This window comes from Onychostruthus taczanowskii, unplaced genomic scaffold (assembly GCF_017590055.1).
Source record: "Onychostruthus taczanowskii isolate IOZ18803 unplaced genomic scaffold, ASM1759005v1 scaffold14, whole genome shotgun sequence".
NCBI classification, from domain to species: Eukaryota; Metazoa; Chordata; class Aves; order Passeriformes; family Passeridae; genus Onychostruthus; species Onychostruthus taczanowskii.
This window is the reverse complement of record NW_024498573.1, coordinates 1,537,225-1,561,617: the sequence shown is the minus strand read 5'-3', so window position 1 is coordinate 1,561,617 and position 24,393 is coordinate 1,537,225. Positions and strand designations below refer to the sequence as shown.

At 56.7% G+C, this 24,393-nt stretch overlaps 1 protein-coding gene across 1 annotated transcript in view; it reads left to right on the top strand.

Moving 5' to 3' along the window:
* PPARGC1B (PPARG coactivator 1 beta) overlaps window positions 1–21,377 on the top strand; it is a 46,102-nt gene extending 24,725 nt beyond the window's left edge. Inside the window, exons 2-12 of the mRNA XM_041397522.1 lie at window positions 6,376–6,549; window positions 9,250–9,462; window positions 11,200–11,310; window positions 11,985–13,071; window positions 13,551–13,587; window positions 13,948–14,012; window positions 14,355–15,111; window positions 15,554–15,629; window positions 16,369–16,490; window positions 16,763–16,917; window positions 18,481–21,377. Coding sequence (XP_041253456.1) covers window positions 6,376–6,549; window positions 9,250–9,462; window positions 11,200–11,310; window positions 11,985–13,071; window positions 13,551–13,587; window positions 13,948–14,012; window positions 14,355–15,111; window positions 15,554–15,629; window positions 16,369–16,490; window positions 16,763–16,917; window positions 18,481–18,584 — 2,901 coding nt within the window. The 3' untranslated portion in view covers window positions 18,585–21,377. The remainder of the gene's footprint in view (window positions 1–6,375; window positions 6,550–9,249; window positions 9,463–11,199; window positions 11,311–11,984; window positions 13,072–13,550; window positions 13,588–13,947; window positions 14,013–14,354; window positions 15,112–15,553; window positions 15,630–16,368; window positions 16,491–16,762; window positions 16,918–18,480) is intronic.
* Window positions 21,378–24,393: the final 3,016 nt, after the last annotated feature.

The following is a 24,393-nucleotide window of genomic DNA, read 5'->3' as shown; positions in this document are numbered from 1 at the left end:
ACTGGAATTGTCTTCCCAGGGAGGTGGTGGAATCACCATCCCTGGATGTGTTTAAAAAAGGCTGGACATGGCACTTGGAGCTATAGTCTAGCTGAGGTGTTAGGGCTTAGGTTGGACTCGATCTTAGAGGTCTCTTCCAACCTCATTATTCTGGGATTCTGGGATTCTGTGATCTGTCACCCTTGGGCAGGCACAGTTCTGAGCACGCTGAGGGTGCCCAGGTGTGCTGGCACTGCCTGGCCAGCCCTGGCAGCCACAGGGGCACAGACAGGGCTGTTTCCATTAGGGGGTGTTGAGAGAGGAGGTGTTCCTTGGGAACAGCCTGTTCCTGCTGTGTCTGCTCCTTGCACGGGGCACGGCCACCACCTGCCCTTGCCTGGTGCCTGGCACCACTGGGGGCTGCTTTGGGGTCTGTGGGGGCTGCAGGGGCTCCCTGCTGGGTGCTGCTCCTGGAGCTCAGGCAGAACCAGAGTGCACTCAGCAATCTGGAGCCTGAATAAATGAGCTGGGGTGGTGTGAACGTGCAGCTCTGTAACCTGTGATATACTTTGCTGTGCCCTTCTTCCTAAACCCGCCACACCTTTGTTTGAAGTATTCCAGCAGAATGTTGTTTATCCAGGGCATTATTACCAGTATCTCAGGCTCCTTTTTTCTGTCCTGTGACTCAAGGACAGTTTAGTGCAATTTCTTCCATCTTTCCTGCATATCAAAGTTATCCTGGCAAGTTCATGTTTATTGTTTGCGGTTAATGTTTAATATTTCCCATTACTGGCATCTCCTGCTTGATCTTAATTACACCTCCTAATGTAAGACAAAAGTCAGGGAGTGAGACTGTGCTCAGCCTGGGGCTGGGGCTCAGAGCCTGGCACTGGGCACCCCCTTTTCCTACTCAGCACCCCTTTTTCCTACTCAGCACCCCCTTTTTCCCACCCAGCACCCTCTTTTTCCCACTCAGCACCCCCTTTTTCCTACTCAGCACCCCCTTTTCCCACCCAGCACCCCCTTTTCCCACCCAGCACATCTCAGGCTGTGTTGGGAGGGCACCTGCTCCACGTGTGCCACTGAATCACAGAATTTTTTCAGTGGGAAAAGACTTCTGAGGTGATCAGGTGCAACCTTTGAGTCCAAGCTCTGAGTCCAGGCCGTGTTGGCACATCATGCCCGGCGTGGGGCCCGGCAGGTCCCACGTGCTGCACCCAGAGGGACCAGCAGAAGTTGGTTTGGAGTGGCTCAGGAGGAAGAAGGAGCTGCTGTTTGCTCAGGCCAGGTTTTAAATGAGGTTTTGCCTCTTGCTGGCTGGGCTGAATCGTTAAAATGGATTAGTAGAAAGTTAAAAAAAAAGTAATTAAAAATTAACAGGGGGCAGAGGGCAGAATGCCTGGCAGGACAGAGAGGTGTCTCTGCTCTGTGCAGCCTGGGAGGTTCCTGTGGGCCTTCCCCCAAACCTGGGCAGGGGATGGGGGACCTGCCTGTGCTCACTGTGTGTGCAGGCAGGGTCCCCTCACCTCCAGGGACCCCTCGCCCTTCACTGTGGGGCTCTCAGGCTATAAATACTGGGGGTGTCAAGGGGTGACAGGGCCAAGGCACAACCCGACACCACCTCTCCCTCATTCACAGTGACATTTTGTCAAATGCCACTGGGGAGGGGGGTTGCTTATCTGCTGGCACACACTCTGGTGACCTTCACAGCTCTGGCCAGGTGCCTCCTTGCTGTATTTACACTTATTTATAGCTGTCTCCTCCATTCCCACCTCTGCCCTCCTCCCTGGTGCTGGAGCCAGGCTGACCCCCCACACATCCCACATCCCTCTGGGCTGGCACGGAGCTGGCACATCCTTGGGGATGGTGAGGGGCTGGCAGCACCTGGCCAGGTGCTGATGGGTGACCCCATGGGGACTGTGTCCCCTGGCTGGGAGCTGTGGTGCACCCCTGGGTTTGGTCCCAGTGTGGGTCATGCCCCCAAAGCCTCCTTACTGCTTCTGGGGCAGCTCAGGGGGGTGCTGGGGGTCTGCAGGCAGCCAGCCCTGCCTGAGAGGGGGGAGTGGTTGTGCCCAGTGCCACACCAGCCAGCCCAGTGCCACAGCAGCCAGTGCCACACCAGCCCACTGTCACAGCAGCCAGCCCAGTGCCACCAGCCCAGTGTCACACCAGCCAGCCCAGTGCCACACTAGCCCAATGCCACACCAGCCAGCCCAGTGCCACACCAGTCCACTGTCACAGCAGCCAGCCCAGTGCCACCAGCCCGGTGAGAGCCTGTCCCAGAGCAGCTTTCTGTGTCCCTGCAGGGCTGTAATCCCCGTTAGAAGCAGTCTGTGATTACAGATTTCCCTGATAAGCCCGGACAACTCTGCAAAATCCCTGCCCAGGGATTTCCTTTCCTTTTTCCAGTCCTGGTGAGGGTGAGGAGGGGGAAGCTGCCGTGGGGCCGGGGCAGGGCTGGTGGGAGCAGCACTTGGTGTTCTCAGCATCCCTCAGCTGCTGCTGCTGTGGGTCCAGCCTGAGCGCTGCTGGCTGATCTGAGCAGTGCCTGCAGCATGTGTGGATGTGTATTTATCCCTTAATAAATCCCTTGGGCAGGCTCTTGGCTGTGCAGGAGGAGCTGAGTCACCGTTTGCTGCCCACTGAGGAGTGGGCTGCTGTCCCTGGCTGCTTCCCTTGGCCCCTCCGAGGTGCTGCCTCTTTCCTTCCCTTTTTCCATGGCACGTGAGTGACAGGGCCACTGCAGGGCAGCCCGAGCAGGCAGGGCAGGTGAGGCTGCTGGAAGGAGTTCCCCTGGCCAGCGGCACTTCAGAGGCTGTCCCTGTGCAGGCTGAGTGAGCCCCAGCCCCTGTGCCATCCCCCCTGCGCCTGCAGCCCGAGCCACAATTCTTGGCCATGACTTCAAGGGGTTGGACCCAGGGGTTCTGCAGATAAGGGTAATTTCTGGCAGTGCTGGAGTGAGACAGAGAGCACCTGCAGGTCTCTGTGTCACGGTCACTGCGCTGTCCCCAGCTCCTGAGGCAGCTGAGCAGAGCAGACAATGAGCTGAGCCCTTGCTTGCCCTGCTCAGGTTGCTGTTCCCTGGCAGCAGGGCTGCTCCTGCTCTCCCTGGGCTCATGGATGCAGTGACCCCAGCCAGCCTCTCCAGTCCTGCTGACTGCAGGGGTTTCTTTTGGGGAGCCCAGGTTGACACTGGAAAAGAGAAAAACATTTCCTGTCTCGTTAATCCAGTGTTTGAGTTAGAGCTGGGCTTGGGGAGGAGTCTTGTGTCTCTTCAGAGATAAGACCTCACGTGCCAGGGTTCACACTGCTCCAAAGCAGAGGGACACAAAGGGACATGTCCCACCTGCTGTCCCCAGGGTGTCAGTGCCGGCACTGAGCTGGGGCATCCTTGGATGTGGCTCCAGCCAGTGGCTGTGGGTCCAGCCCAGGACATGTCCCCAGAGCTTCTGGGGCCACCAGAGACAGTGGCCTGCATTGAACACCCTCCCAGTCGGGCAGGGAGATGGAGCTAACCCTGTGCCAGCTCCTCGTGCTGCCACTGCCCTGGGAAGGACAGACTGGGGACATTGCAAAGGGACGGGCAGTGGGAGCAGCCCCAGAGCACCCAGGAGACAGAGGGATGCTGACCAAGCAGGCAGCAGGAGCTCTCCTCGCTGGAGCAGGGACTGATCAGGCACTGGCAGCAGCTCCCTGGTGGCAGCCTTGCTGCAGCACACCCGGCCCAGGTGCCTGGGCTGGAGGATGCCTCCCAGCCTCTGAGCATGTCTCCATGGGTGTTTGCTGGCTGCACACCAAGAACCCATGGCTGATCTTCCTACAAAGTCCCGAGTAAAATTAGAACAAAAGTTCACTCCTCTCCCAAGGCAGCAGGAAGTGCAGAGGGTGGGAAAAGGGAGAGTCAGAGCAGATGAGGTCCCGTGCCCACAGGCAGTGTCCCCGTCGCTGCTGCCACCCCCGAGCTGGGCAGGGGGCTGGTCCCTTCCCCAGCCCAGAGGGGCTCAGGGCTGTGGGTTCTGAGCTGGGGTTCCCTCTGGAGCCCCAGGTTTTTGGGGGCTGGGCTGGGTGAGTGACACTGCCTGGCAGAGAGGGCTGGCTGGGGGGCTGGGGTGCCATCCAGGTGGCAATATGGGTGACCCCACCAGCAAAGGCTGTCCCCATGCCTTTCAAGGGGGAGAGGGTGAAGCTCCACACAGACAGAGCTGATCTTTGGGCATTCCTGGCCCGTGGGAGGCAGGAAGCTGGGAGCATCCCCAGCATGGCAGTAGCAGGGCAGTCCTGCCCCGAGTGCCCAGCGAGGGCAGCTCAGCAGCCTTGGATTGCAGGAGTTTATTTTTACCCAGCCCTGTTGCCAATGGGGACATGTCACATCTGTGGAGTTGATCAAAAGACATCCCGAGCACTGGTGTCAGCTGCTCCTTGTGATCTCAGCACCAGGATCTTTTCCCTTGTGGCATATCAAAAGGAGCAGGAGAATTTGGCTGCTCTGCTATTTTTAATTGCACGCACACACGCACACACAGACACACGTATATCTGTGGATGTATGGCTTGGCTAAAAATAAAAGCCTCTGCCTGTGTTCCCATGGGAAGATTTGGGGAGAAGGGGGAGACAAAGTTGTCACAAGACTTTTTCTGGAGCAGGCACTAGAGCAGGGACAGGAAGGCAGGGACAAGCCACAGCAGGTAAGGGACACATCTGAAAGGCCAAAGGACATCTGATCCCAGAGCAGTCCCTGGGCAGAGGGACAGAACAAGGGGAAAGACAGCATCTGTGTCCCCCAGAGCTGGCAGTGGGGACTCCTGACCTGCTGCATGTGCTCTGACACCTGGGATCAAAGGTTTTTGCAGGGCAGGTTAGAAATTCCCCATCCCTGGGGGCCCAGTGAGGAGCCTCAGCTCCCAGAGCCCTCAGGGGTGCCCGATACTCTTTGTGGCACCACACCTGTGCTATCTACCTGATACACATCCCTCCAGCAGAAAGGTGAAGGGAGGGTGCTGGGAGAGCAGGGGCAGCTCCCAGAGCTTTGGGGCAGCACCAGCAGCTCCCTGCATCCCCCAGCCCCACTGCAGCCCCTGGGCATGGCTGGGGCATGGCACTGGCTCACCATCAGGCCAGAAAACCACTCTCCCTACCTTTGCTGTGCCCTCCGAGGTGCTCTCCCTGTTTCCCACCTCCCCTGGGATGGGGCAGGGTGGGAAGCAGGTGAGAAATGCAAAAAGGGAGTGAGTGTGTGCAGGGGAGTGTCCTTTGGAGTGTCCTGAATGTGGTGGGGAGCGTGGCAGACAGGCTCCTCAGCCTGGGGGAACACAGCCAGTAATCCCAGATTATCCCAATTTGAAAAACAAAAAATGAGAAGAGAAAGAGAGAAAAGCTGTCTTTCCCATTCCTGCAGCTGGGTTTGAAATCCTTTTTCCTTCCCACTGAGTGATGGAGGAGACCCTTCCAGGGTGCTTCAGGAGGAGGGGCCCCCACGCCCCCCTGCAGCCTCTCTCACATGCTCTGATGTTTGCCTGCTCCAAAATCCATTTGCTCTGTAAATAAACTCGCTTCCCTCACTGCCACAAGACTCCCCTTGGGCAGGCAGTGCTGGGAGGAGTCTCAGCAGACCTTTCCCCTGTGTTTTACCCTGGACACTGAGGCAGAACAGGCACGGTCCAAATGCCAGGGCAGGCAGCGGGTGCTGGTGCCAGCCCCGGCTCCCTCGGGTGCTGGATGCAGCTCTGGGGTTTTGTGGCTGGGAGCCAGGCCCGAGTGGGGCAGGTGCCAGCTCCTTTCTGTGGTTAAATGGAGATTTTTTAGCTCACATCACCCTGAGTGCTCCCAGACATCCATGAATTTCCACGCTGTCCCCTCACCCTGCAGGGAGCAGGCTCTGGGATGCCTTGGGGGTGCTTTGGGATCTGCACCTTCCCCGAGGGGTGTCCTGAGTGCTCCAGGGCCGTGTGGTGGGACAGGGTGAGCAGAGGTGTGGGGCTGGCCCTGTGTGCTGCTGTCCCAGGTGTCCTGTGCTGATCCCCAGGCCACCACTGGATGTCACTTTTAGGGCACCAAGGGCAGGAATTGCCCCTAAGATGAAGATGGCTGTGTGGTTCCTGTGCTGTGCCCTGACCATCTGCTCACTGCCAGGGACCAGGCTCTTCCCATGCAGCTCCTGCTGTTCCCAGCTGTGGCACAGCTGGGACACCAGCGGGGGTGTGCTGGAGCTGTGGGGCTGCTCCAGTGCCAGGCTGAGTGGGTGAAAAGGTGCCCACCACGCCGTGCCAGTGCCTGGAGCCACGTGGGGAGAGGGGCTGGAGCCGGGCAGGGGTGGATCAGTGGGTGACAGGGGGGATGCTGCTGTCCTCAGCGCCTGCTCCTCTGGGCTCAGCCCTTTCTCCCCTCTCCTGTGTGCAGTATGAGGTGTCTGGCGAGGAGCACCTCTACTCCGACTTCCCCGAGATCGATCTGTCCCAGCTGGACGCCGGCGACCTGGACTCTGCCGGCTGCTTCAGCGAGCTGCAGTGGGGCGGGGAGCACTCGGAGACCGACTCCAGCCAGTACAGCACCGACGACTCCGAGCTCTTCCAGGTACCCCCATCCCCCCGGCCTGGAGGCAGGGGCAGAGGGAGGCTGGGAGGAGGGAACACACACACACACACACACACACACGACTATTAATATCTCCTCCCCAGCTGATTAGTGCTCCATTAATTTGTGCACCGGCTCTAAATGGGGTAAGCGGAGTAGGGCTAATGAGGAGGAGGAGGAGGAGGAGGCTGCTGAGGCAGCCCTCCTGTGCTGGATTATTCACTGGAATTGCAGCCAGGGTGCAGTGTGTCCTGTTCCATTCCTGGAATGCCAGGGCGGCAGTGCGGGGGTCTCAGCACTGGAAAAATTCCCTTCCAGGAGCTGGAAGCAGCCCCTTCACCTCATTCCTCACAGCAACCCGTCCCTTCACCCTGTTCCTTCACAGAAATCAGCCCATTCACCCTGTTCCTCACAGCAACCATCCCCTTCATCCTGTTCCTCACAGCAACCAGTCCCTTCACCCTGTTCCTTCACAGAAATCAGCCCATTCCCCCTGTTCCTTCACAGGAACCAGTCCCTTCACCCTGTTCCTTCACAGGAACCAGCCCATTCACCCTGTTCCTCACAGCAACCATCCCCTTCACCCTGTTCCTTCACAGGAACCAATCCCTTCACCCTTCCCTTCACCTCATTCCTCACAGCAACCCGTCCCTTCACCCTGTTCCTTCACAGAAATCAGCCCATTACCCTGTTCCTTCACAGGAACCAGCCCATTCACCCTGTTCCTCACAGCAACCATCCCCTTCACCCTGTTCCTTCACAGGAACCAATCCCTTCACCCTGTTCCTTCACAAGAAGCAGCCCCTTCACCCTGTTCCTTCACAAGAAGCAGCCCCTTCACTCTGTTCCTTCACAAGAAGCAGCCCCTTCCTCTCTTTCGCCAGCTCTGGCAGCCCCTCTGTCCCTGGGGTCCCTGTTCCCTGTGCCAGCACGCTGCAAAGCTGGGGCAGGGGATGCTCCTGGGCACAGCAGGACTGCTCCATGTCCCTCTGCTCCTGTCTCTCGTCTCCTGGAGCTGTGAGGACAGGGCAGGGCTGTGGGCACAGCACAGGCAGGTTGGAAGCAGGGACATGCAGAGGGCACCGGGCACAGAGCAGGCTGGGCAGCCCCCTCACCCTGCCCAAAGCTCGTGCCATGCCCTGGCAGTGCCTGTCCTTGGGGCTGGGGTCTCTGTGCCCTCCTGAGCAGCACCCAGGCCTTCACCCCCTTGCACAAGGAGGTTGTGACCCACTGGTACCAGCTAATTACCAACCCTGGCTTACATTTTGGGAGGAGGAAGATTTCTATTTAAACAAGGAGACGAAAAAAAAAAGAGCCTCAATATTTTCTAACCTGCCCATAATAACAACCCTCTGGCTTTTATGCTGGGCTGATGCTGTGCTTGAAAATGGTCCAGTCCAGCTGAGGGACCTTCATCACGAGATGCATATTTTCCGTGAACTTCCTGGGGAAAAGATAAACAGAAAAGAAATGCAAAAGCCAGGCCGATGAGGAGCAGTGGAGTATGATGAAATGTATCCCACTGAACTTGTATGCACAGCAATCTCGTGCCAATAACAGGAGGAAAAGAAATGGAGCCAAAAATGGAGCATCCTGCTGCCTTTCCCTGGAGCCTGCTCTAGTAACTGCGAGCAAGGTTAGGGCATGGAACAAAAGATGTTTAATTTTCAAACAAGAGGAGAGGAACACAGGAGGCTGTGTGCAGGCAGCAGTCCTGCCTGTGAGCCTGACTTTACCCCCGTGCTAATTTTATCCCTGATGGTAGCCTGCTTCTCCTTGGACATGGTTTACATTCAGGTTGTGATGGAGGAGGACCCAAAAGAAGGAGCTGCTGGCTCACTCCAGCCATTCCTCAGCTTCTGCATCCTCTTCTGGGCTTCAGCACTGCATTGCCAGACTGGGAGGGAACTCGTGGGGCTGGGTGGGACTGGGAGGGCACTGGGAAGGCTGGAGGTGCATCAGCAAAGCCAAAGCCCAGATGAAAAAAGGAACCCAAGCCAAGCTGGAGCAGTGGGCAAGGAGGAGGCAGGAGCAGCCCCTGGTCCTGCCTGGCCCAGGGTGAGATGGGCCTTGCACTACATCTCCCCTTTTTTTTGACCCAGTTTTTGGGTGAACAGCATGATCTGGGGATGCTGATGGGAGATTTGGGAGGGACTGGGGCTGTGCTCTGGACAGGATCTCTCACAGAGCACTGGGTGCACCAGTGTGTGAGAGCTGAGAGCCCCTGAGCAGCTGGAGGTGCCTTGTTTGGGGGCTCTCAGTGAACACAAAAACAGAGTGGTTGTTGTCACGAGCTGTGGCATCAGGCCAGTGGTGCAGCCCGGGCAGAGCTTCCCCTGTGCCCTCCTGGGAGGCTGTGCCCTCGTGTCCACTGGGCAGCCCTGGCTGAGCTCACAGCTCTTGCACCTGCAGAGTCAGGAGGATTTGGGCCAGGAGCTTTTTCCTGACAGCTCCTTTTTCTGCTGCTGTTTGCCTCGTGGTGGGGTGGAGGGGCTGTAGGGAGAGGAGATGCTCTGATTCATTCTTTTCCTGCTGGGGTGCAGTTGGACAGACTGACACTCCTTTTCCAGGTCTCACAATGGGGTCACTGGGAAGTGTGGGAGCTGGTGTGGCTCTGCTGATCCCTGTCCCCTCTCCAGCATCCTGGGGACCCTCTACCCAGCCTAACCCCCCCCTTTCTTCTCTGCCTGCTCCTTTCAGATAATAGACAGCGAGAACGAAGCGCTGCTGGCAGCCCTCACCGAGACTTTGGATGATATACAGGGAGATGACATGGGCCTGGCTGCCTTCCGAACTATGGAAGAGGGGGACACGCTCAACCCTGCCACCACCTCACCTGCCCCCTCCCCCAAACCCACCGCCCCGGTCACGGGGGGGCCGCCCCCGGCCCCCGAGTGTGATGAGCTGTCTCTAGTAAGAACCCACTTCCTACTGTTTAAGGTGGATTTGGATGAGCCCCAGATAAGCCGGCTGCATGGGTATGATAGGAAGCCAAGGTCTGAATTTTTTCATTCTAGGCTTAAAACTCTCTTTAACCGTCAATACCAAAGCATATACTTGTATTGTATACGTATACATGTTCTGCATCATTGCTGTCACCTCCATCACCATCCTCACGGGAACCAGCTGTGTGTATACAAACCTATCTCTGGACGGGGTGGGGGCGGGTGGCAGAGGGCTGGGGGCTGCTTTGGCACACCCACTCCTGCTTTTAACCCCGTGTGCAGGTGTGGGGCTGCCCGGGGCTCTCCCTGGCTCGTCCCAGCCCCGTGCCCATGAGCAGTGGTGGCTTTTCCCCCTGGCTCTGCCCTGGGCTGAGCTCCCTGCTGTCACAAGAGGGGCTTGCCTGAGTGTCAGCCCCTGCCCTCGGCTTTCAGTGGGAGGGTTTGACCCTCCCTGTGCCTTCCACCAAAGCCCCTCGGGGACTGTGTGGCCTCCAGTCCCTCCAGATTTGGTGGCTGGAGCATCCCTCTTGGTTCCCTGCAATGCTGGGGCTCCAGCCCCGCTCCCCTTCCTGGCCAGGAGCGTTTCCTGCCATGCCTGGGTGGTTCCCCGGGCCAGGACACCCAGCCTGCTTCTTCCTGCGGCTCACAGTCCCTCCCCAGAGCCCCCAGCCCGGTCCCGGGGTGTCCCCAAAAACCCAGCGAAGGGGAGGAGTGACATCCAGTGGTGACAGCGTGCATTTCCACCGCCCACGCCCCGCGCAGGGGTATATATCACACATGACCTGTATGTGTATATATAGGATGTATACGTTGCAGGGGCGGGGGGGAACGGGAGCTGGGCGCTTCCACCCACAGGAGCCTCTCTCCTAAAGCCCCGGCTGGCATTTCCTGGCAGACCCTGACCCGGGCACCCCTTTTCTATCAGTCCCTAACCCCCAGATCTGTCTCTCCTGCAGTCCCCGGTGCCTACGCAGTCGTCTTGCTGTTGAGCTGTTGTCGCCTCGGTTGTTAGCGCCACATGGGCACAATCTCAAATGTTGCTGCTGGGTGTGGGGTCTGGGTTGTTTGGTTTTTTTTTTTTCCCTCCCCCTGACCAAAATTGGGGTTGAGTAGAAGGATAATGTGCTGACCCTGCCATCAGAAGTGGTGGCACTGCGGGTGAGCTGGGGAAAACCCCACGGTGACACGGTGCTGGGGGAGATCCTGACGGATCCCACAGGGATTTGCATCTCCAAAGCGCCTTGAAAGCTCGTTAATGAGTCGAGGCCTCTCTGGATGTTTTGGCTAAATGAGCCTCACGCGGGGACTCAGCGAGCTGCCCAAACCCATCACTCACACCAGTGTAAAGCCTCTGTCACCTCAGGGCAGAAGTGATGGAGTGAGAAGCTGGGATGCCACGGCAGCTCCTGTGTGTCTGACCCGATCGGGGTTGTCCCTGGGAAGCAAATTCCCTCCTGCACACTGCCCAGCCTGCCTGGGGGTCCGTGGGCTGAATGCTGACCCCCCAGGGCTGCACACAGCCAGGCACCTGCCCCACAGCCCAGTGGGGTGGGAACTGCTTACCTAACCCTCCCTGCCTGATATTTTTTTGCCCCATTTTTGGGTCGGATGCTCGGGGATGGATGTGCTCACACGTGAGCCAAGGGGCGTTTTCTCCTGCCCTCGCTGCGATGCCGACTCCTTTTCTTGCCCCTTCTCTTTGCAGCTGAAGAAGCTGCTCCTGTCTCCGTCGCCTCCGAGCTGCGAGGCCCAGCGGGACGGGAGCGCCCGGCGCCCGGGGACCCCAAAGTCCCGGCCCCCACGGCCCTGCACTAAGGTACTTCCTCGAGCCCCTGCAGCACCCACCTGCCGGGACTGTGAGCAGGGCTGGGTACTGTGAGCAGGGCTGGGCAAGGCACTGGGGACAGGCAGGGACTGTCACCTGCAGTGCTCCCATCCCTGTCTGATGCAGTCTGGGCTCTGCAAGACTTTAGGCTTTGTGCTGTGTGCTAAGAAGCACCTTGATCTCACTTGCACCCAGGGGAATTTGGCCTCTCCCAGCTTCCCTGAGCACCCCTTAGTGAAAGCCCCATGTGCTCCATCCCTGGTCACCCCCTTGCCCCCTCCCTGCTGACTCTCAGCCCAAGCCAAGGCCTTTGGCCAGGAGTCCCTACCTGTCACACTGCAGAGCCCACCCCAGCACTTGAGCTGATCTGAAACCCGGCAGAAGGTGCCACCAGAGATTTTCCTGCTTTGCTAATGGTAATTGTGCGGTGCATTAGGCCTGGCCAGTTAGATTGTGTGGGAAGAGCAGCAGATCCCTCCTGGGGAGAAGGAGCATCCCTGCCTGCAGGAGGGGCAGCACTCGGGGCACAGAGCTGACCCCAGGGAGGTCGGGGTGCTGGTGAGCCACAGCTGGGGTGTGTGAGGGTGTCGGTGGCTCTGTCAGCCTCTCCCCAGGGTCGTGCCTCTGGGGCTCAGGGCTGACTTTCTCCTCTCTCCTCTCGGAAGGTGGAGGGTCCCCGGGACAGGAGGGCGAGCGTCCCGCAGGCACAGAGCCGCAGCTGCACGGAGCTGCACCGGCACCTCACCTCCAGCACCTCCTGCTCCCAGACCAAAGCCCCCCAGGCACCCGAGGAGTGCCCTGGCAGCAGCCACCACCCATCCCCGGGCGACTGCTCCCACCACGAGGACGACAGTGACTCCAGCGAGGACTCGCTGAGCTCCGGTGACTCGGTGGCCGCCCTGTCCTCGGCAGAGGATGGCCCTGGCAGCCAGTTCTCCTGCGAGGGGGAGCTGCACTCGGTGGTGGAGCTGATCCGCTACATGCACACCTACTGCCTGCCCCCTCGCAAGCTGCCCGCCCGCGACCCCGCCGACAGCAGACCCCAGCCCTGCAGCAGCCCCTTCAAGAGAGCCAAACCGGACTGTGCCCCCGCGCCGGGCAGCGCCCAGAGCCGGCCGGGCTGCGCCTGGCAGGCAGCTGGCAGCTGCAAGAAGCCCGGAGCATCCTTCTCCATCCTGAAGGAGCTGCTGGCGCGGGACCTGCTGTGTGATGTGAGCAAGCCATACCGCCTGGGCAAGCCCGTGTACGCCGCCCTGGCGCGGCCGCCCGGCTCCTGCTCCCCCGTGCCGCCCGACGGGGAGGATGCCAGCGGGACTTGCACGTCCAGAGTGAGAGCAACAGCAGCAGAGAGGGGCGAGCCCCGGCAGAGCCCCGAGGCGGAGGCGCCGCGGGAGCTGGGGGCCCTGGAGGACGATGCCGGGAGGCAGGAGGGCACCGCGGGCGCAGGGAAGGCGGCCCGCAAGCAGGACAGCGCTGTTTACGCCGTGCGCCGCTCCAAGAGACTCAACCCCGAGCTCGGGCACTGGCTCTCCTTCCTGGAGGAGCCCCACGCCGAGCCCTCCGTGCCCCTGGGCTGCAGGGAGGCCGCGCCGTGCCCGGTGCTTGAGGGCTTCTCTGCCGAAGAGCCGGCGGCCGAAGTGGAGGTGGGGGGCACAGCCCCGTCAGCGGAGCCCCAGCCCCTCTGCCTGGGCTCCCTGGGGGATGGAGAGGTGGCCACTGAGAGCCGGCGCTGTGCCCTCCTGGAGCAAACAGGTGAGGGGTTTGGGGACTGTCACTCTGCTCGCCGTCCCCAGCGTGCCCGTGCTGCCCGTGCCATCCCTGCCGTGGGCGAGTGATGCTGGCCGGGTGCTGGGTGCTCAGCTGGTAGGAGAGCTGTGAGCAGCCCCTGTGGGGTCCCATGCATGGCCAGCTGGGGGGTCTGTTCTCTTTTGGGGTGCTTTTTCAATCCATGGGCATCTCCTGCCTCAGTTTCCCCATGGTTATAATGAGGTGGAGGAGTTGGTGGGGCCACAACCCAGCAAGGACCAGGTTGCCCCATCCCTCCAGGTTTTTCCCTGTGGGTTCTCCCTGGGTCTGGGCTCTGGGGTTCAGCTGCAGTGGTGGCCCAAAACCCCAGCAAGTTGCAAGTGCAGGAGTGGCTCAGCCCTGGCAGTGTGAGCTGTCCCTCTCAGGTGGGCAAAACCCTCAGGGGTACAGCTCCACTGGTAACCTGCTTCTCTCCTGCCTTTCAGAAACACCCAGGTGTCTCACGCTGTCCTTGGCACAAACGTAAGTGCAGGTGGGGCTGAATGCACCAGTCTGGGGCTGGAAACTGCCTGGGGTTGTGTGGCTGGGCAGGGCCTCTGCAGCCAGCACAGGGAGCTGTGTTTGCAGAGCACGGGGAGCTGCACTGCTGGGCACGGCTGTGGGGAGCCACAGGGTGTGAGGAGCTGGGAGAGTCCCATGCCCAGGGCAGGGCATTTTGTGTGTGCCCTGGAGCTGCTCACCCCTCTGCCCTTGTGGGGTTACTCTGTCAGGCACCAGCTGAAGTGGGAGGGTTCACTTGTGGGAAGTCTTTTCTCAGCTTGCTTTTGGGTTTTGGGGCTGTGGGTCACCTAAACACTTTCCTGGTTTTCTGCTCTTCTCCAGTGACCCAACCTTTGGGAAGAGAAACTTTGAGCCAATGCTGACCGTGGAACTGTGTGGGACAGCAGGTAGGACATGCCTTGAATTCTTTAGTTTTGTAAAAATATACTCTGGGAGGGAGCTCATTTACCCTAAATTCAGCCTGGAGGCATCAATTCCAGCCTACCTAGCCAAGGGGGCACCGGGAGCAGCTCCGGGGAATGCGTTTGGGGTGGGAGGAGATGTTCAGGGGGGCCCTGCATGGGCCAGGAGGGAAGGGAGAGCCCTCTGGTCCCTACTGGGATCAAGGCATCCTTCTTGTTCCCCCAAGTGCTGCTGGATGAGGCTGTGGGGGCAGCCCAGGACTGGGGTGGGGCAGGGCAGGCCGCAGGGGGCAGAGCTGACTCCTGCCCTTTGTTCGGGGGGTCCAGGTCTCACACCGCCCACCACTCCGCCATATAAACCCGCCGAGGAGGACCTGTACAAGCCAGACATCCCCCAGGAGGCAGGGAAGGAGGAGGGGATGGCCCCCAGCCCCAGGGGCGCCGGGGACGTGGCAGCCTCGCGGAAAGCCCCCAAGAAGCACCCGGAGAGGACGGAGCTGTTCGCCCACCTGAGCCGGGCGCGCCCGCTCCCCGAGCAGCAGGGCTTGCTGAAGCGGCCCTTCTCCCGCTCCTTCGGGGACCACGACTACTGCCAGGTGCTGAAACCCGAGCCTGCCCTGCAGAGGAAGGTGCTCAAGTCGTGGGAGCCCCCGAGCCAGGTGGAGACGGAGCACAAGAGGAGGGTCCCGGCCGCCCACTACCAGGGGCTGGAGCTCGGCAAGGACACGGGCGCTGAGATGCTCTGGAAGGACGGCGTCAAGCAGCTGAGAGACCAGGAGATCAGAGCCAGCTTAACGAAGCACTTTGGCTTTCTGGACAGTGCCCTCGACGACGAGGACATGGTCTTCTGCAAGACCCCCGAGTACGACACCGTCTTTGAGGACAGCTGCAGTGAGAGCGGCTCCCCCGTGGAGGAGGATGAGGAGGAAGAGGAGGAGGAAGAGGAGGAGCATGGCGACACCCAGCTGTGCCTGAGGAGAAGCACCCTTTCCAGGAGCAGTTTGCATTACTGCTCCCGGAGCAGGTCCAGCTCGGGCTCCTCGTGCTGCCGGTCACGGTCACCTGCCAGCAGACGCACCTTCAGGTACAGGGACACTGGCACTGGTTTTGTCCCCTGAATTTTCAGCATGGTGCAGGACACCCCCAGTGCTCTCTGCTCCGCTGGCCCAAGTAGTAAAGATGCTAATTAATGAAAGAAAAACTGTGAAAATAATTGGTACTGCATCAGTCACTGCTGCAAGCGTCAGCCGTGGCCTGAGGAAGCAGTGGAGGACTGAAGCAGCCAGGGGGTTCCATGGGTGGCAGGGCATGGGCAGGTTCCTGGGAAGGGGCAGGTACTGGCTGGGGACACCCTGGCATCTATGAGAAAAACCTTTGCAGTGTCCTTTCCAGTGAGTGCAGAGCCCAGTCTCTCCTTGGCTGCCAGTGCCCACCCACTCCTGTGGGTGTCTCAGCTTCTCACTGATGTTTGAAGCTTTCCCAGCAGCTCCCTCAGCCCCGGGCTGACCTTCTGTCCCTCCTTGCAGGTGTGAGAACGGCGAGCAGTGTCAGGGTGGCAGCGGGCAGCGGGGCCAGCTGAAGAAGAGACGGGAAAAGGCCATCGTAAGTGAGGGGGGAACCCATGGGGAGACAGCAACCCCAGCCCTCGGCTCATCTCCTGCTCCAAAAAGCAGCAATGGAGCCCATTAGCCCTGGCTTCAGCATCCCTTGGTGCCAGGCCAGTGTTAAACAAGGACAGGGGGTGGTGGGGGGAGGGAAACCCAACGTGCAGCAGAAGCCGCCAGCGATTGGCAACACACGGAGTCCTTGGCACAGGGATGCCCAGAGCCTCCTACGCTGGTGCCTCAGTGCACTTGGCACTGGCAGTTTGTGGGGTGAACTGGGGAATCCCTGATGTCACAGATATGGCCCTGCTGCATCCTCGTGCACCAGGAGCCTGTGGGCACATGGAGGGAGCTGGGAGAGGAGTGGGCACGTGGGAGAGTAAATTGGTGCTCCCTGCTGTTGTGCACACACACTCTCACACTCACACATGCTGCTTTGGCACTTTTTCCTGCCATGCAATTGGATTTTGCCCCTGGCAGTTCTTGGGAATATATCCCACGTTTGTCAGAAGTGGAAGAATGCAGGAGAATTTTAAAAGAGAAGAAGGGACGGTGACTGCTCCAGCCTGGTTATGGCTGTCCTGGGGGTGACACTGTGACCTGGCTCCAGATCCTGGAGATGTCAGGCTGTGTCCATGGCAGTGTTTCCCAGTGCTGGCTGCAGGGGCTCCTCCACAGCCCATCAGCAGCACAGAGGTGCAGGGTCCAAGCCTGAAAGCTTTTGGTTGCTTTGGCAGGGGGAAGGCCGGGTGGTGTACATCAGGAACCTCTCCAGCAGCATGAGCTCCAGCGAGCTGAAGAAACGCTTCGAGGTGTTTGGTGAAATCGTGGAGTGTCAGGTCCTGACCAGGACTAACAGGTGGGTGGACAGTGAGCTGTGGGCCAGGGCTCCAGCAGCTACAGGCATCTCCTCTCCTCAAATGCACAGCACTGCCAGGCAGTGCCACATCAATCCCCTGGGTCAGCCGAGCCCTCGGTCTTGGTGCTTTTGTCAAGGAGCTTCAGTGTGTCCAGAGCTCCGTGGGCATCTGTGGGACAGAGGAGTGGAAGAATGATGGGCCAGGGGTGTAGTGCTGCATCTCAAGGGCTGTGGGGTTCATCACATCTTGAGCTTTGTCTCTGGTTGCTCAGGGGGGAGAAGTACGGCTTCATCACGTACCGGTCCTCCGAGCACGCCGCCTTATCGCTGAAGAACGGCCCCTCGCTCAGGAAGAGGAACGAGCCCTCCTTCCAGCTCAGCTCTGGTGGCCTGGGGCGCTTCTTCTGGACCAGATACGCTGACCTGGGTGAGGAAGCAGCAGCTGCTTTGTATTTTTTATCAGCTCAGAGCTGTTGCAGCACACTGCACCGCTGAGCCCTGGTCCCTCAGGGACCCCAAACGCCTTCAGAGCCTGCAGGAGAAGCCCACTGAGTGTCCTCTGGCTCATGGGGCTGCTCATGGCTCAGACAGCTGGAATGGGGAACTGGGGAGAAAGAAGGAAACTGGTGTGAGGCCTCAGGGTGTGCTGGCTGCAAAATGTAGCATCACAGCCTGAGTCTCAGCTGAGCGCAGCCCATCCTGTGTCTGCTGAGTTTCTGCACGGTGCTGGAGGCTTTCCAGCAGAAAACTCCCTTTCCAGGCATTAGAGAAGGCAGTCAGCAATGTTTCATTAGCCCAAGAGGTGATGTGGGTGGTTTGCTGCTCTGCAGGACAGACTCACCAGGCTGCACATGCACTCGGGAGCCAACGTGACAGCACTGAAATGTGCTGTGGTCGCATTAATCCTTTCAGTGCTTCAGCAAGGTCTCAGTGACTGTGTCACCAGGGCTGCAGCCTGAGCTGAGGGCCAGGAGACAAACCCTGTGCTAGTCCTGCAAGAGAAATGTGTTCCAGGCTTTGCCCAGCGCTCCTTGCTTCAGGTGTTTCACCAACACTGCATGTTTAATTCTGTACCCTCTGCAGAGGCTGAAGGGTTCTGGATCCTACTTGAGTGAAAGACTGAGGTCCAGAAAATAAAGCCCCAAGTCTTGACTTTCCTCCAGATGGCCCATCTGATTCAAGTACTCCCTGATTTTTTTATCACCTTGCAGTATCTGCTCTGCTTAGAGCAGCCATCCCTTGACTTTGATTGTGGGCACCAATGTCCATTGTTCATCTAAATAATCCCAGAGCCTCCCATTTTGGGCACAGAGAAATTAGGAAACAGGTAGCACCCCATGAGAAAGATGGTGAGTGTGAAGTGCTGTGGGGAGGGGGTCCAGAGCTGTCCCCCCTGCCTAAGAGAAGACCCCTCAGTGCTCCTCACCTGATATCTGCAGAGCCACCAGTCACCCCCTTCCTGCACTGCCCAGCTCATTCCTAAAATCCTGCTCATCTCATCACAGGATGAGAAGGGCAGCCCCCAGGCAGAGGTGAAATGCAACAACACCATTCAAAAATATACACTCAAAATATTAAGCTGCTGTGAAATTAGGCAGCCTTAATTCTGCTACGGGCTGAATTCCCTGGGCTTTCCAGGGGCACTCTTGTTCAGCTCCTGGCACAGGGCTGCCAGTGGAGCAGGCTGGCTCTGCCACCAGCACAGCTCCCGTGGGATGGCCCTGTGTCAGCCCCTCCAAATTCAGCTGCACCCAGCAGGTTTTTTCACCCCTGGCAGTGAATGCCAGTGGTGTGTGCCCTGCCCAGCTGGGCCTGGCTGCAGCCCCTCTGCCCCAGCTCTTTTCAGTGTCACCATCACCGCTGTGTCCAGCCTGGCTGTGCAGTAGCAGGGCAGTGAGCAGTGCCCTGCTGTGCCTCAGTTTCCCTCCCTATGAGGCAGACAGGAGGCTGATCCCCCTCCCTGACCCAGCTCTGTCCCTGCCACCCCCAGATTGCGGCACGGACGAGTCCTCCCCAGCTGCGGTGAAAAGCAAGTACGAGACCATGGATTTCGACAGCTTGCTGCAGGAGGCCCAGCTCAGCCTGCATCGGTAACAGCCTTAACCTTGGAGGAATACCTCAATACCTCAGTCAAGGCACTTCCAATATGTTTACGTTTTCAAAGAAATTATTCAAGTCTATGGCAAGCGAGAGAGCGAGAGAGAGCGAGAGCACGCCCGCGAGAGAGAGACTGCTGTCCCCTGATCGATGTTTACATTGAACAAAGCTGCTTCTGTCTGTGAGTCCCCATGGTGTTGATGTCTCACTGCCACACGTTAGTCCCCCCTCTGCTTCTGACTGGTTGTTTTAGGGTGAGCCTAGGAGCCCCCCGGCCCCTCTTCCCCCTCCCAGCCCTCCCCATGCTCCCGCCGTGGAGTTGCAGCTGTGTTCACCATAACATTTTTTTGTCCGTAGTGTGTGATGATGAAATTGTTCATTGTGAATAGAATCAGGATTATAAACTAATTTTTAATAGAAGAAGAGAAGAAAAAAAAAAGTATATACTTAAAAAAATGTATTTATGGCTCAGATGTACTGTAATTCAGATTTATTGTACCGCTTCCTTGATTTTTAACTATGCACTGTAATGAGGCACTTGCCACTCAGCAAATGGGGGGTCAGAGCAGTCACAGAGCTGACATTCCCCTGCCTCCCCTGCTGGCAAACCGGGGTGCTCGGTGCTTGCCCCGGGGTCACCCACTTTGCTGTCAAAGCCATTCTTCGTGCTGGCGTGGCCCGAGCCCCCAGCATCACCCCCATGCTGGGCTGGGTCTTGGTGGGTGATGGATGCAGCTTTGCAGGATGCAGAGGGTGGGAGAGGGATGCACTGCCTGCAGCCAGCGCTGCTCCGGCCTCCGCTGCCTTTGGAGGCACGAGAGAGGGGCTGGGGGGCTGCAGCCAGCCAGGCCTGATCTGATGGGTCCTGCTGGCACAGCCTGGAGGATGGATGTCTCCAGTCCATGTGGAGGAGCTGGCTCCTCTGCAGCTCCTTGGATGGCTGGGAGACTGGCCAGGCCCTGTGGCTTGATCCACACTCGCTTCCATACCCTGCAAAGCAAGTGGGGCAAGAAGACCTGTCTGTGCTTCCCACTGGGCAGCCAGCCCCAAATCCAGCCTGAAGCCCAGCCCCAAATCCAGCCCAAAGTCCAGCCCCAAGCCCAGAGAGGCGGGGTGGACACAGCACCCACCCTGAACACCCCCCAGCACCCTGCCCCGTAGCTGATAAGCCATACACGTCCCAGCACCCACCCGCACCTGGATCCGTCCAGCGCCCCGGGGCACAGCTCTGCCTCTGGCCAAGGGCCCTCGGCGCTGGATTTAAGTGTAAAATGAACTTGTGGACTTGCCCTCCATGTGTGGGTGTGGTGGGAAGGGGACACAGCCCCCCACCAGCCGCAGCAAAGCCCACCACCAGCCGGCCAGAGGCACTGTTTTCCCAAGGGAGCGGGAACCTCGCTGCTCCTCAAGCCATTGCCACTTTCTCCTTTTATTTTTGAGCCCCAGAGACCACTAGGGATTCAGCCATCCTCTGTAGATAGAATATTATAGCCTTAACTCTGCCAATAGATAGATTAGAGTCTCCTGGGGTCTCCCCTCCCCATGACCTGGGGGTTTTCTCCCCGGTTCCCTGGGTATGTTCCGTCCTGCAGGGAGAGTGACCAAAGCCTCGGAAATGGCACAAGATGTGACGCCAGGAGCCGGAGCCCTGCCAGGGTTGGCCCCTGGAGTGCAGCTGGGCTCTGGCAGGAGCAGCAATGCCGACACCAGCACAGTTCCCTGGCTGTTCCCTCGGGAGAGCCGTGGTTCTGACAACACCCAGCCCGGCAGCGCCAGGGCCCGGAGGCCACCGCGGGGTCCCCAGCCCGCCGCCGGTGACGATCACTGCCAGGGAACAGTCCCTGTGCCATTCCAGCCTCAGCAGTGAAATCTGGCGTCTCTCCCGCCCCAAAATCCCCCGGTTCTCATCCCACCTTAGAGACCACGAGCAGCTCTGGCTGACACTGAGCATCTGCTATTGGCAATTGCCTCATTGTAGCTTTGCCTTTTTCTGTCCTAGTATTTCCTCACGATGATGATGTTTACATGTGATTGCTATAGAGCTTATGTAGAATGTACATAGCGACACATTTAGGGTGGGTAGTACTGTCCTGTGCTGTGCTGATGTTTTTCAGAAAACAATCAATCCAAAAGAAAAAAAAAACAACAAAAAAAAAAAAAAAAAAAAAGAGAAAAAAAGGAAAAAAAAAAAAAAAGAAAAGCAAATAAGTGGAATTCTTCCATCTCCCACTCAGCTGGGGGCACCCATGGCTGGGCCCTGCTGGGGATGCATCAAGGGTGGTGGAGGGAAGGGTTAGTGCAGAGCTGGGGGGCTCCAGCCCACACCAGGGGATCACTCAGTCACTTCCCAAGCACTGGTTTTGGCAGACCCAGAATTTCCCAGTGTTTTCCTGTGGCTGGGTGCCCTGGGTCGGCCCCAGCCCAGCTGCTGGGTCCCAGGGCTGGTGCTGGGGAAGGGGAGGGCTGGTCCTGCACAGAGCTCATCAGTACTGCAGCCCTAGGGTAGGAAGAGATGCAATAAGTGGTCTTTGTGGTGCCTGAAGCCTATAAGTGGGGTTGGGTTTTCTTTTTTTTTTTTTTTGTTTGGGTTTTTACTTTTTTTCCTTTCACCTGGGATGGTTTGTTTTCCCTCCTCCCCCAAAAAAATCTTTCTTTTCCAGACTTATGCACTATGCTTAGAGCCCCTTGGGCTATGTGCTGCCTGCCCTGGGGCTTCCCCCACCTTTTAGAACTGGGTGAAAAATAAATTTCCACTTGATTTTTTTTTTTTTTTTTTTTTTTTTTTTTTTTTTTGTGGGTTTTTTTTTTACTCTAAAGGTGTCTTTAGCTCACAGTGCTCGAGTCTGCAGGAAGATGGGTCGGGCACAGGGGCAGGTGAGAGCTCCCTCCTGAGCTGCCTAAGGTTTGGATGCTGACAGGGAAATGGGGCAGGAGCAAAGCAATGCCCAGGCACTTCTGCCAGGGAAGCCAGAGGTGCCCAGAGCTTTGCAGGAGCTGCCAGGGACTGGGGATCCCCCCTTTCCCAAGGATTGCCTTTCCATCCCACCCAGCCTGTGGGACCCCTCCCACCCCACCTGTGAGGGCTGGGGCTGTGGGATGGGCAGGAGAAACTGAGAACAAAAGGGTTTATTCTGGTAGGCAGTAAGTCAGGAGGAGATTTATTTTTTTAAAACTGTGTAAGTATAGAACGTCCCCCAGCCGTTTCCTGCAGGTGCTGTGAGCAAATGCTGAATGTGTGAAGAGTTTTCTGATAAAATGCCCCTTTGCTTGTTTTGCACAGGTTTGCCCCAGAAAAACTCATTGTTCAGGGGGGGGCAGCAGGTTTCTGGCTGGAATCCAGCGTGTCCCTGAGGCTCCGCAGGGAGGAGCAAACGTTTCTGAGTGTGTGGGCTGAATGCAGAGGACAATCCCAGGGTTTAGGTTGGATGCTGCCCCAAAGCAAAGGTTTCTCTCATTTCCTCAGCACAGCTGCCTGGGCTGCACATCTTTCAGGAAGCAGCAGCTCAGTCACCTTGCTGCAGTCCGGGCTCTGACCTCAGCTCTGAGCCGGGCAAATGAGTTTTGCAATTGCAGATCAACACGGTTTTCTCCTTTTTTTGAGGGGTTTTTTTTTTTTCTTTCTGGAGGTCTGCTGAGTCCTGAGGTACCGGTGTTGGAGCTGAACCCAACGCCTGTTCTGTTCTAAGTCCATCCCTGACAATCTCAAGCAATACAGAGCCAAATGCAGCCTTGGGGTTTCATTTTGGGGTTTCATTTTGGGGTTTCATTTTGGGGTTTCATTTTGGGGTTTCATTTTGGGGTTTCATTTTGGGGTTTCATTCCTCTTCCCTCGCCCTCCCTGGGGCCAGGGGCAGCAGCAGGAGCTGGGGAGGGAGTGTGTGAGTGCAGGTGAGAAAGAGAGAGAACGGTTCAATTGATGCATTTCTTGAGAAAGGTGTAAGAATTTCACCTAAAAAGGGGCACATCTGCTTTGTTATTTATATAAAAAAGCTAAATTCTGTGGTTTTCTTTTTTTTTTTTTAATGTAAAAGGACACTGCTCATAATTATTAGGGGCCAATTCTGCCTCTGTTGCTCATGCTGAGTAAGCACTACTTAACTCTGCAATTTTCTACTTGCAGAGTAAGTAAAAGCAGCAGAATTGATCCCTCTATGATTAAGAATCAAGTTTTTAGTATTTTTTTTTAATTGGTAGTGGTTTTTTTTATATTTCACTTAATTTTTCCCCCGGTTCCGTTCTGTTGTGTCCTTATTTATGTAATATACTTTAACCTTAAGAGATGGCATGGATTCTTATGCCTTTCCTTTATTATTATTGTTATTATTTTTAAAAAAGAAAAGAGATTTATTTCTAGTGTGATTTAACTGTCTACCTTCTAAAATGAGAGAACGTTTTCTTGTATTTTTACATTGTCAGATTCTATAGTTTCATAGATAATTTAACCAAATCGCTCAATGTATTCTCTATATCTATCCAGTGGGTATAAAAGTTCTATTTTAAATTGTGTAAATACTTCAGAACTGGCTTCTTTTTCCAGACTCCCCTGCCGTGGAGTTTCTTGTTTACATCAAAAAGACTGTAGAATCTCTACGCTCATGTACTGTAAATAGTGAAGTGATCTGCCTATAAATAAACAATAACATATATACTATAAAGTGGAAAGAACAAAAAAAGGAACTGTGTGGACTTCATTTCACTGCCTGCTGAGCTGTCCTGGGCTGCTTCTTGGAGTCTCAGCTCCCACCTGTGCCCTGAGCAGGGGCACCTGACACCAAATCCTGCCTGGCACAGGAGCTGCCTGACGGGGAGCTCAGCTTTGTGCCACACAGGCTCTGCCCAGGGGCTCTGGAGGCTGCACTTCAGGTAACCCACACAACTGCCCACCCAGCATTTATCACTCCCAGCCTCTTGTCCAGCTCCATCCCTGTCTTTGCACAAGGGAACAGCTTTGGTTCCTTTGCCCTCTGGCTGCTGGTGCAGCTGTCCCAGCCTCACTCCCTGCCCACAAGGATTCTTCCCAGCTTTCCTTCCTGCCTCTTTTCCTGACCCATCACACAGGGCTCCACCTTCTGCCATGCTGCCCTTGAAGTGTCCAAGCTCTCAGCCTCGAGCTGCTGTGAGGAGTTTGTCCTGTTGTCACCGAAAATGATGAGGAATTAAACTCTCTAACACTGTAATTTCAATATTATAATTGGCATTTCTTTATTTCAGCCCCAGGCATGCAGGGCATAACTCCCATTACACACACCACACTTTCCTGACAGACCAGCTTAAATTTATGTAGCATTTACACATCCAATACATTTCCCCTATATGCTAAATATTCCCTGAATTTTCTGCATGTTTAAATCACTTCTCAGAGTTTATTTTCATTGGAGTAGGGTTCTTTTGAGGGTCCCAGTTGGTCGTTCAGGAAACATCCCATTCCTGCAATTACTCTTTTTTGGTCACGGGCCTCCAAAAACATTTCTTTCCTTTTAATGCATCTCCTTGTTGTTGTTATAAATACATATTATATTGTTGGCATTTCACAAGCACTAAGATGAATGCTATATGTATAATGTTAAAATAATTTTGCTTTTATTCTGTTAAATACATATATTGTTGGCATTTCACAAGCACTAAGATGAATGCTATATGTATAAAATAACTTTGCTTTTATTCTGCTATTAACAAAAAACTTAGACATAATAGTAGTGGCAGCTGATATAGTTATAAGTGAACTTTCTGCTATTAACAAAAAACTTAGACATAATAGTAGTGGCAGCTGATATAAGTGAACAGTCTGTTTGGTCAGGGTAACATC